At 36.4% G+C, this 12,500-nt stretch overlaps 1 protein-coding gene across 1 annotated transcript in view; it reads left to right on the top strand.

Moving 5' to 3' along the window:
• The window catches only part of LOC138038682 (splicing factor Cactin-like), a 34,845-nt gene that overhangs the window by 13,562 nt on the left and 8,783 nt on the right, over positions 1–12,500 (top strand). The window contains exons 7-18 of the mRNA XM_068884678.1: positions 1,342–1,422; positions 2,484–2,516; positions 3,236–3,274; positions 4,463–4,525; positions 4,750–4,804; positions 6,368–6,456; positions 6,966–7,055; positions 8,002–8,065; positions 9,452–9,595; positions 10,325–10,434; positions 10,645–10,843; positions 11,837–11,901. Coding sequence (XP_068740779.1) covers positions 1,342–1,422; positions 2,484–2,516; positions 3,236–3,274; positions 4,463–4,525; positions 4,750–4,804; positions 6,368–6,456; positions 6,966–7,055; positions 8,002–8,065; positions 9,452–9,595; positions 10,325–10,434; positions 10,645–10,843; positions 11,837–11,901 — 1,032 coding nt within the window. The remainder of the gene's footprint in view (positions 1–1,341; positions 1,423–2,483; positions 2,517–3,235; positions 3,275–4,462; positions 4,526–4,749; positions 4,805–6,367; positions 6,457–6,965; positions 7,056–8,001; positions 8,066–9,451; positions 9,596–10,324; positions 10,435–10,644; positions 10,844–11,836; positions 11,902–12,500) is intronic.

The following is a 12,500-nucleotide window of genomic DNA, read 5'->3' as shown; positions in this document are numbered from 1 at the left end:
TATTACAATAAAATTATATTATCTGAAACCTAATGTAGATAATTAAAAATATACATGTATTAATTAGTCTAAGTAAAATCTAAAATGTCATTTTTTGTATATTTATATTTATATAAATGACTGACGCTCATTGATAGGCAAGTCTAAATAAAAATGTCTTGAGTTCTTTTTTAAACTTTTGTAAGTTAGACATTTGTCTGATATTGTCAGGTAAACTGTTCCACAGTACGGGTCCAGATTTGAAGAAAGCCCTGTCTCCAAATGTTTTGCATTTAGTTTTTGGAACCAACAACTGTTCTTTGTTTCTGAGATGGTAACGTCCTTCCGGCTTCACTCGTATCAGATTTTCCAAATATGAGGGTGCTAGGCCATGAAGAACTTTGAAAACTAGCAGAGTGATCTTAAAGATAACTCGATATTTTATCGGTAGCCAGTGAAGGTCTTTAAGCACTGGTGATATGTGATAGTACTTTGGTAAACGGCATATCAACCGAGCAGCTGCATTTAGAACCCTCTGTAGACGTTGTTGTTGGTATTGCGAGACATCATGCAGTAAGGCATTACAGTAGTCTAAATGGCAGGTCACGAGTGCATGCACCAGGGTCTTACAAGCCTCATCCGTCAAGCATTTTGTTATTTGTCGTAGGTTATAGAGACTGTAGAACGCTTTGCTACATATTTTCCCAATGTGATCGCTCATTTTCATGTGCTGGTCGAACCATACACCAAGATTTCGTACAGATGTTACGGGTTTAACCCTCTCTTGTGCCATTCCAAGAGAGTTCTTAACCTTTGACTACCTTGGAATGAGTTGTTCTTCCTATGGTCCCATAAGCTTCTAAAGAGTGTCTTCTCTATCACCTTGATCGTGAACTGCTTTGTCTGTGTGCTCAGTATGAAGGAAGCATTGTGCCCGGGTACCACTTCCCCCCTCTCAGCTACAATATTGTGTCTGAGAGTCCTGAAAGACACAGTACGTACACTGTACATCTGGGATGTCAGCGTGGCAGCAGGGGATGCCAGATGGTCAGAGGGGAGGCTGACCTTCAACTGCCCTAGGATCTCTTCTACTGGATTTTCTGTTGGGGTTTTCTCCCAAATTACCATACATTGCTGTAAAATTGGCTATTGTTAACAGTAATAATTACATGTAGCAGCTGTCGACCTACATGTATTGCTCTTGGTGACAGCACTGCACTCTACACTGGTGCATAATTTGGTATGGTACTTAAAAAAGAAGGAATTAACTTTTTTTTCATACTAATTGCAGTAGTTGCAAAAACTGTCAGGATAAGTAGAAATAAACATTAATCTTTTTCTCTCTGCTGACGCATCTTGTAGAAAAGAGAGAGAGATGGTGAACACCACTTGAAAGAAGATGAAATGAGAAGACGAGAGAAAGCTAGACAGCAAGAGGCAAAGGTAGGCTTGAAAGTTTCCACAAATAACTTGATTAGGATGTACATCAGCACTTTCTCTTCACAGGAACACATGAGTCCAACAAACTGACCTGCTCCTGCAGTACATAATTGTGTGGCTTTATAGCTCAATAATTGGCAGAGCATTATAAATTGCACCGTCCAGCATTGCGGAGGTCATGGGTTCTAATCAAGTTGGAGCCAATTGAATTTTTCCGGTGTAATTAGAAAGACGATTAGTATGGGTAATCAAATGGTGACGCGTGAAATTAGGGAGCCTTTAGGCGAGGGAAATTATTTGATTTTGGACAAAACGCAAGTGTAATTATTCCCTAATTTCACAGGTATACCATTTGATTTGCTATTAATAACATGGGTGACAAAATTAATTACTCCTTAACTTTCAAACCTGGACGCCATTTTAGCACTATATGAAAAGTTGCCATGGCAACAATGTAATTTCACATGTGAAATTATAAATTAACGCTGAAATTTCGCGCCAAAATTAAGGAGTAATTTGTCATCCATGTTATTATAAACTTATAATAAATCTTTCGGATAAGTGCGAGGATCATTACTCCCTTTCCGTGGGTAATCAGTACCTTGATCAAATTTGATCCTTGGATAGAGTGTTGTCTCTAGACTAAAGCTACAAAAACCGCTGAAAAGTGATCAATCTTGAGATGACTTCTGCTCAGGTTGGCAAGATGGTGGACACCAAATTCCATCAAGCTACATGTCCATGTTTGTAATTCCTGGGTTCAAATAAGTGACCATATTTTTCTGTTACTGTTATTGTATTTGTTTTGCCAGACTGATGCTAAATATTACCAATCAATAATTATCATTTTTCCATTGTTGTTACTCAATAAATAATAAATTGATGTAATTTCATGTATGGCTGACCTAAGGTCAGATTTCCAGTGAGAAATAAAAGTGATAAAATTATTTAAATTAATTTGTACTGTGTAATCCTCTAGTCCTACCTTGAGCTCTCATACAATAATGTAGTCTGAGATATAATTGTAGTGTTTCAGCTTAATCATTTTTTCTCTAATTGAACAGAGAGAACTTGAAAAAGTGAAAAGGAGAAGAGTTGTAAGTATGACATGAGTACATGCTTTAACATTATTGCTAACTGCCAAATATACGTACATGTGTAAATGTAGCTTATTTAACAGGACCTTCATACATGTGCTTTCTTAAAAGAAACACTTACACAAAATTAATTGTCCCAAACTGAGGTTTATAGTTTTGTTTTCAAATTTCCTAATCCAAATGGGCAATCTCAGCTGTTCAATATGATGGCTACTGGGAATTTGAAAGTACAGCGTACTGTACACTGTACATGTAAAAAATGAGGCTAAATGTAATTTAGGCAAGGTTAAACTCAAGACAATGCTGGCCAGCGGTCTCTTCCTTAAGTTAGGCGGGCGGCCCCTAGGGTTTTGCAGGGCCTCAGTAAAGAATATTGTTGCAAAAAAATTGTTTTATTCCATAATTTTTATGCTTCTTGCTGAACATCCTGTGTCAAGCATTACATAATTGTAATTAAAAGAGCATGATTTAATACTGTAAGTCACAAATAAATAAAATTTTACTTCACAAAATCTTCAAGTTTTATGTGTCCGTCAAGCACAGAAAACAAGTACGGGTACATGTCATTGTGAGAATTGTTACACTGGACGTATTATTAAATGCACCAGTCAAAGTAAATCCCCCCTCCACAACCCGGGCCATTGCAGGGAATTGGAATTTGCAGTCTGTGAAACAGAGAAAATACACAAACAATTATTTTTAATATAATTTATTTACAGGAGAGGGAACATGAAAAGCAAATGAGAGAAGATGAAAGGGTGTGTTAAATCAGTCAGTATTGCAAAATTGTACATGTAATTATAATTATCTATGATGAAATAGCTGCATGCATATGTACCACGTGCAATATTTTTTACTTACAAATTGTTTCCAAAGGATCTTGATATCAGCAGGCAAGTCAGAAATTTAAAGAAAATAACAAAACTTTTGAAATTACAAGACATGTTTCGACAGAAACTTCTGTCATCTTCAGTTGATTATGTACAAAGTGTTAAGGGTGCATTCGATTGACCGTATTCCGGAATAGGAATACATGGAATAGAAGTTCAAAATCCTTCGTTTTTATGGAGATTCGCATTAAAACTGTCAAACACCGGCTAAAATGCTATTTTAAACATATCTTTATTATCCTGTGTTGCTTCAAAAAGCCAGACATACCGTTTTAAATTATCACTCCACGTATTCTTATTCCGGAATTGGGTCAATCGAACGCGCCCTATTAAGTTGAATTTATGAGTTGGAAAAAGTGCTAATTAATTCTCACATTGCCACGTTTTATGTACATTCCGTTGTTACTGGCAAAATTAGCACTTTTTCAGACTTATAAATTCTCAACTTAAGGCTTTGTACATTAATCAACTGAAGATGGCAGAAGTTTGTGTCGAAACATGTCTTGTAATTTCAAAAGTTTTGTCGTTTTCTTTAAATTACTTACAATGTCTTATTTTAGGCGAATGGTCTGGTTGGTTTATGATAACAGTCATCGATTTGGGCTGCTTTTGTTGTTAACAAAGCTCTGGTGAATAGGCAGGTACAAAAGTTAAACGAGATCAACTTGGATCAACTCGGATCATTCACCTTGGATCGACAAAAAAGTGAAAAGGCCTCGAGAAATCACCCTAGCCCTAATCTTTAAGCTAACCTTGATGAAATCGGCATGAATGTCGAACAGTTTTGGCTTACAAAACTGTTTTTCACTCCAGGTGAACGAGCCGAGGTGAGTGAGCCGAGTTGATCCAGTCCAACTTTTGTACCAGCCCCTGATGAATTATGTACCATCTAGTAAAACTGTTTGCAACAAATGTACTGTACAGTGTATACTGCTTATTCAGATTCAATAAAAATGAATTTAGTTTACTTATAATTGTTTACTTACTATGCTTTATTGTTTAAATTAAGAAAACCTGGTTGCCTGCTAATTTTTAAATTATAATATGCACCTGTAGGAAACTCTTCAAAGAGAAAAGGAAGCAAATTCCTTCAAAGAATGGGCAGACCAAGAGGACAAGGTAGTAGAATTTTAAACATGTAGATATTTAGACGTGTTTATACGTAACAGCTCCTGGCCAGCTTCTCTCAATTCTTGTTTTTTAGTTGTTGATGTCTAGCTGTCCAGTGGAAATCCTTTACTGACCATCAAATGCATGATCATAATGAAATGAAACTGTTTAAGGGTTTTTGTCTTTAAATACTTTTTTTTCTTATCCTGTACTGTCCCTCTTTTAATTTTCAGTTTCACTTGGAGCAGGCAAAGTTACGTTCAAAGATCCGCATTCAAGATGGGAGAGGTTTGTGGTTTGTCTATTACCGTATATAGTAATTTTAATTAAACATTAATTTTATATTATATGACTACTGCGGTGCTCAATCATTTTCTTAGTTTCATTGATAATAATCTAAACGGGATTCCTTGTATGGCCGTACTGCCTTTTTTGATCATGCATGTTTTATGAGTATACAGGGATTTTCTCGATAGTTTTACAATGAAAGGGCACACAGGGCAGTACAAGTGATAAATATTATTTATTCAATCACCTAGTACATACAGTACCAAAAAATGTATCATTGTGGAAAAATGCTTTCACGATAAGCACTTAATGAGTGACCCTGAGGGAAACAGTGAGTTTTGTTTGCCCTGAGACCCTGAGGGTCGAGGGGAAACAAAACATGCATTTATTTATTTTTAATTATTATTTTATTATTTTAAATTAATTATTCAAAATAATTATTTTATTAATTATTTTCAATTAATGAATTAATTGTTAATTTTTTTTTGGTTGTTTTGTAAAGGAACCAAAATAAATACAATTGTATTTTGCATGTTTTGTAGAGCAATTTAGTTAAAGTTCTATCATTGTTATGCCATCTAGGTACCCCAAGCTCACCGAGAATCGTTGTTGCGTTACATAAATTTTATAAGGGTTTGTGTGGGGAATCTAGCGATCGTTATTTAGGGCATAAAATAGAAATAAAAATTGCTTACCTTGCCTGCTTGTCTTATTTATGGTCTGTTCATAGCATTTCTGGCCTTTTCGATTCAGTGCGATTCTAGGCAGTTTTAGTTCTACCGTTGCTCTCTCATCCCTTCCGTCGAGGACTGTCAACGATGATATGCTGTGCATGGCCGTTGGAAAACACCTTACCGACCAGGCCCAAGGTTCAAATTTGTTACACACCGGGTGGGCAACGATGTCAGTGACAGGTACCGGTACACTGTAAAACGAACTGAGTGTTTATATTTTGTTTGCGAAACATCTTTAATGCATCAGCACTTCCCTGAACTTTGTCCATACATCTGCGTTGACAGCTCAGTACTTTCCAGAGAAGGGCCTCGTGTTGTACATGTCACTGAGACTAAAGCCTCGTCTCCCACCCTTTGTGTAACAAATTTGAACCTTGGGCCCGGTCGGTAAGGTGTTTTTCAACGGTTTCGTGCATGGAACTTCCAAATCAAGCATGTTGAGGAGGGCAAAATCAGCCTACTTTGGCAAATTTCAATTCCTTTCTGTGAAAGTTTGTCTGATACAAGGATTGAAATATGTACATGTAGCAGCACTATCATCCTTGGTCTCAGTGGAATTTCGGCTTGATTTGTGCTGTTTGGAAGTTAGAATTTACATGTACATGTACAGCAGCTTGTGTTTTGGACTTCTTCATTGCAGTTTCCAACCTTGAAGATACACCTGTAAAATAATTACAGAAATTGGAAATGAAGCAAGTTGCCCTTGAAAAAAAGTATTATTTTTTGTTACCAAACTTCCCAAGTATCGTACTCAACTGAAAATTGTAGTAACTGTAATGATCATAATTAATCCTGCCAATCAAAATCATTACCCAATTTTTGCTTTCAGCAAAGCCCATTGATCTTCTTGCGCAATATGTCAGTGCAGAGGATGATGACCTGGAAATCCAGATGCACGAACCATATACAATCTTACTGGTAAGTGTACTTGGCTCTGGCATGTCCAAATGATTGAAAAAAATAATTTCTTGATAGGTACGGTACCACTCTTAAAATAAAATTATAAGCAAACCATCGCACACATAAATTTTAAACTAGGTGTAGACTACAGCAGCTGTAGCTCATCTGCATTTGCCACTGATTGTGTTGAATTTGAACATAAACGTAAACACATTGATCAAAGCCATTGGCGTATCCAAAATATCATGGTAAGCATCAAAGCATCGATGTGTTTGTGCTTTCACTTTCATCCTTTAATTTCAATGATCAAAGTAATCAATATTGCCTTGTGTGCTTTGATGCATCATTGGTCACATAGCTTACCATAATTACTACAAGCTTATGTTCATATTTTCGCATCACATAGCTGTTGAACGTTGTTTTCTTAAGTGATGGAAAGTAATATCTGCAGCAGAAACAACTCTAATGAACAGATATAACTGCTGTAATTAATTTATTTCCTTTTTGTACACCTGTCCATTAACCAGGGCCTTACAATAGATGACCTGGAAGATGTCCTTGTGGATATAAAGGTTTACATGGAATTAGAAGAAGGCAAAAATGCAGAATTCTGGAAGGTAGAACATATTTATCTTAAGTTTACTGTTTTAAGAGAATAATCAAGTTATTATTACTGTACAAAACATGTATATATAACAATTACTATTTTCATGTACTACGTAACACATACAAATCATGTATGTACTAACTGTTACAATACCTCAGGGCTGTCAACCCTCCCCGATAATCTAGGATACTCCAGATTTTCGGCGGTCTCTACCAGTCTCAAGGTTACACACTGAAATCTCCGAATTATCATTAATCGCAGACGTTTGTCATTTTCAGTGAGAATCAACTTTCACAACAATAAGATTTCAAATATGTTGTGTTGTTTGAGTTATTTTAACATCTGTAATAACAAAATTGGAATGTTTTATAAACGCCCGTAAAGTGTTTGTTGCTACTAATGTGATTGGTCCAAAATAAACCAATCAAATTAAATGTTGCAATGCCAACGACATCTTTTTTGCGTGTTTTTTGACTTTTTGCTTAGGTTGCGGGATGTCTTCTGTACTTGTGTCAAATCGCAACGGTTGAAGATATCAACTGGTTTTACAAAAAATTAAATAAATGTACGGTTGGTTTGCAACTTGTAACTGAAAAAAAGACTTTAGGGGTTGACAGCTCTGCTACCTGAACAATAATGCATGGAGTATTCTTTTTCTATGCATGCCTCAATCCTGATCCCATAACCAACGCTGTACCCACAAAAACCATTGGGCTAGCTAAAGATATTTTGAGAAAATGCATTTTTAGTTTCAATTGGCATAAGTAGTAATACACCATTTTTTGAAATTGACTTTTTGCCAAGACTAAAATACAGCTTCATTGTATTGCAACTTGGCTGTATTTGTCACCTGTTAAAGCTACTTCCATCAAGCATACGTGATACAGTGTCACTGTACTTTGATGGAAACACAGTTTTCATACTTACCTTTTTGAAAACTTAATTTTCCTTCATAGGATATGACAATTGTCTGTAATGATGAACTTCAAAAGCTTAAGAAAGAGGATCCACGATACAGTGGTAACTACTTGTCATGAGATACTTTACTCATCTTAAGGTCTTGAAATTTAATAACAAAACTCCTGACCACCCCAAATGGAAAAAATTAAACGAGACTTACCTGGAAGTTGAAAGTTTACCTGAAAGTTTGATTGAAATTGTATCAGTCATCTATAGAGCAGGGATTATACACCCACCCATGGGTTTTTATCAACTCCTTCCTCCCTGCAGGGGAGACTGCACTTCTTTTGTGTACTATTTACTGTTTCTGGGCCACATGTGGGCCCCTCTGTTCTTAAAAATGACCGATTGTGCACGTGTATGCATGATCTCATGTATACAAATCTCAGCTCTTTACATGTAGATGACTGATAGACTTTCAATCAAACTTCAACTTCCGGGTAAGTTTCGTTTAATTTTTCAATTTCATCCAAGCCTTCTGTTTGAGGTGGTCAGCGGTTTTGTTATTAAATTTCAAGATGGTGGCCAATCCGTGAACTGCATCAAACTGTAACAATCTGAGAGCTGGAAAGCTTGAAATAAACAAAACTGTATACATGTAAAGCCCTCACCATGTTGATAAAGTACCGTATTTATTCAGTTATAAGGCGCAATCAGTTATAAGACGCACCCTAAACTTTTGAAGACGATTTAACCAATAAATGGTTTTCAAGGGCACTCTATTTTATGTAATCCATAGGGTACTCCATCATGGAGTCTACAGGGCTCCGTGTTTTGTCCTCCCCCTGATGTCATACTGTAGGTTTAAGGTGTCAGTTTTTTAAAACGTCTTTATTTTGCCTGTATGCTATGAGAATGAAATAAACAGGACTATTATTTTGTAGTTCAAATCATAGCACCATGCTAATTGCAGGGGATGAGGGGGCAGGCACCTATCACACTGATAAAACAGTGGAAAAAGGGAGGGGAGAGAAAATAAATTAATTGTTAAAAATGCTCCACACACGTCATGCTTTTTCTGCCACAAAGCTTCAACACTGTTGTCACGCCCTACAGCACAATAATTTAATTAATGCATGAAATCATGGAGCATGCACCAACCTGAGAGTGGCTCTGACTGCAAAAAGCACATGAGTACTTCTCTTGTTAACTCCATTAAATTACATTTAACTGCACTAAAATAATATTTTGAAAGGAAAGTTAGAAAGATTGATCAGTGCAGTTAGATCTTTCAAACTTTCCATTCCTTTCCTTTCCATTCTGTGATTGAAATAATATGAAATTTCTTAAAATAATATTCTTAACCCATTCACTCCTCAAACAGCCCTGGATGCCACCAGTTGGAGATCAAAATTGTCTGGCATTAGACAGAGTAAAATCTATTACTGTAAGTCTCACTCCCAAAAATCAATGGGTTAATTACAGTGTATATTGTACTTCTTGCAGACCCTATGGATCGCAGAGAGAGTATAAATACCTCAGTGAAGCACGATATAGCAGGCATTTTGGGTGCCAAGACGTACAGTCAACTGGTAGCCATGCAAAAACAGATTAACCTGAAGATTGCCAGCGGGGATGCTGTTGATATAGGTACACTTTTTAGCTATGACTGTACTTAACCCTTGTGGATACTGGCTCCGAAACGTCTTTGAACTACCAAAAGGGTTAATGTGACTTATTAAAAATTTGAAGAGCGTTACCGGTATGTACATTTTTTACAAGACTTAGTGTCCAATTTGGAAGTTTGATATGGTTTCATAGGACCTGACTGGTTGAAGAAATCTTCACATCCAATCACAACGTTTGTTGCAAATTCTTTTTTAGCTTCAACGTCATTTGGACCTCTGAGAGCAGTGAATTATGAAATAATTTGGACATCAATAATACATGTAGAATATTATTTTAATGTTTGTCAAAGTAACAGTTATTATAATTATTTGTTATTACAGTATTTAATATTGGGAGGCGCGGTGGCCTCATGGTTAGAGTGCTTGACTCCGGATCGAGTGGTTCGGGTCCTGGCTGGGGACCAGTGTTATGTACTTGGGCAAGACACTTTACTCTCACGGTGCCTCTCTCCACCCAGTTGTATAAATGGATACCAGTGAAATGCTGGGGGTAACCCTGCAATGGACTAGCCTCCCATCCAGAGGGGAGTAGAAGTACTCCCAGTCGCTTCATGCTACGGAAACAGGAGATAAGCACTGGCGTGATGGGCCTTCTGGCTCATAAGCAGAGACTTTTTTTTATAGTACAATATTAGAGTATTTTAAAGGGAACTGAGCTTTCTTTTTTGTTTCAATAAATGATATCTTTCAGGATATTGGGAAACATTGCTACATCAGTTGAAAATGTTCATGGCCAGGGCCAGACTAAGGGAGTTTCATCAAGTTATGCTTAGGAAGAAGCTAGATGATCTTAAGAGACAGGTAAAACAGTCACTGCCTAATATGCTACATTGTAAAGTTCATGAATTACTACATGTATTACAGTATTCACAAGGATGACACTCAATATAATCAAATAACATTAGAGAGAAAATAATTCTCCATACTATTAGTGGTGATAATATTTATTATTATCATCATCATCATCATCATCATCATTATTATTATTACTGGTGTGTTCTTTCCATCTAGAAATCAGAGATGGCTGGTCAATCAACAAGTGAAATTCCCTTGTCAGAGTCTGAACCAGAGTCGGAGTCAGAAAGCCAACCTGGTGACACAAATACAAAAGAGGAGAAAGAAGACGAAGGTGATGCACCTGAAGAAAAGGCTGATGAAGCTGAAGAAGTCAAGGATAGCGTTTACACGGAGCAAGATCTCACAGAAGAAGGTGAAGTACTACATGATTGTACATATAACTATAATTGCAAAGAAAAGTGAAAGGCAGTAGTCAATTTATGCCAAACTATTTGAAAGCCCTAGGTACCTCTTTAGAAGGAAAGTTCCTACAACCTGTGATTAATTTTGAAAACAATGGACAAATAGATGAAAATTCAGTTGACTAAAATTAATTTTCAGTATTTCAAGTTTCTAAGTAAAATTCTTATCAGACATTTCGAAGATCAAGTCAGACTCAGAAACTTGTCAGATTCTTTGCAAGTTCCCCTGTAAGATCTTTGAAAATAACAGTTACTGCTACATGTACATGTTTTTCCTTACTATTAGGTTTCTTATGAGATCTTACAAGGTTCTTGTAGGATGTTATGAAAAGGTTGTGAGAATCTTGCACTGGGATCAAGGTTGCAAGATCTTGTAACATCTTCAAGGGCAATTTCCTTACTAAGATTCTTATCAGATCGTACCAAGATCTTATAAGATCTTATCATAATCTCACCAATACATGTAAGAAAGTTATAAGAATTTTGTAGGAATCTTGATTACAAGATCTTGTTGTTTCTTTTAAGATCTGAGTTGAGAAGTAAGATTAATAATAATTTAAAATCTTAAGAAACGTAATGAGAATCTTTAAGTTATCGTTAAAGATCTTCTAATAATTAAGATTTCCACCTGGGATAACAACAGAGCAATGATTTGTTGTTGGATTGAAAGCCGCTGCAAACGTTTTGCCACTTTTGAGCAAATTTTATAATTCTTTTCAAGAATATCCACTTTTGGGTTATATATTGCTCTTCAAATGCTCTCTAAACACTATCAGTTGCGTCCGTCTATTGTAAACATTTTTCAGCAAAGCCACTGGTTTTGGCTGTGGTGGTTTGCAATACAGGTACTAACAGTACTTCTTGTATCCTGTAAAAATGTGATTTCTGTAATTTAAAAATGTGTATGTGATGGAGGGAATTTCTTTATTATTATTTTTTATCAGGTTATGCATCCTATGATGCAGGAAATTACAGTCCCAGGCTGCTGAAATTCAATGATGTTGAAGAGGTGTGATTAAATATTACCAGTCGAATAATGTTGATAATCTTCTTGCATCTTCTTTGTGTTTCTTTTGTCCAATCCATGCTTTGTCACTTTAGCATCAAAGTGCTACTATAACTGTGACGAACATTTTGTCCCTCTTTTTGGCTTTTTCTGATATTTAGTCAATAGGTAGTTTATAGTTATTCAACACACTAAAATTCTGAGTGAAAGGTACGGGGCTAATGGGCTGTTACAGTAGTACAACCGCACTTCGGTTTTCTGGGATGGCAAAATCTTTTCGATCAAGGTGGACGCAATTCCATTAAGTACTTGCGGCAATGACAAGGTCTTCTCTCGTCTCGAGAGGTACATAGTTTTAGGTGGTAGTACTGTAGGCAAGATGAGGAAGGATAAGAGTCCAAAAATTGGTCCACCATTCAAACTGATCAATGACAGCAACAATTGGAAAAGTAAGCAGACTCAAGAGTGAGTGGGCTTGTGACGTCATGATTACTGTCCTGGCATCAAGCATTCTAAAATTCACTGCCAGTTATTCTTGTCTTGAAGGGAAGATTGCTGTCATATTAAGGCACAGAGTTGGTGATGAATAACTTGGAAGAGAA

The sequence above is a fragment of the Montipora capricornis genome, chromosome 2 (genome assembly GCF_036669925.1).
Source record: "Montipora capricornis isolate CH-2021 chromosome 2, ASM3666992v2, whole genome shotgun sequence".
Classification (NCBI taxonomy): domain Eukaryota; kingdom Metazoa; phylum Cnidaria; class Anthozoa; order Scleractinia; family Acroporidae; genus Montipora; species Montipora capricornis.
The sequence above is the reverse complement of the archived record's forward strand: the minus strand, read 5'-3'. Positions and strand labels throughout refer to the sequence as shown.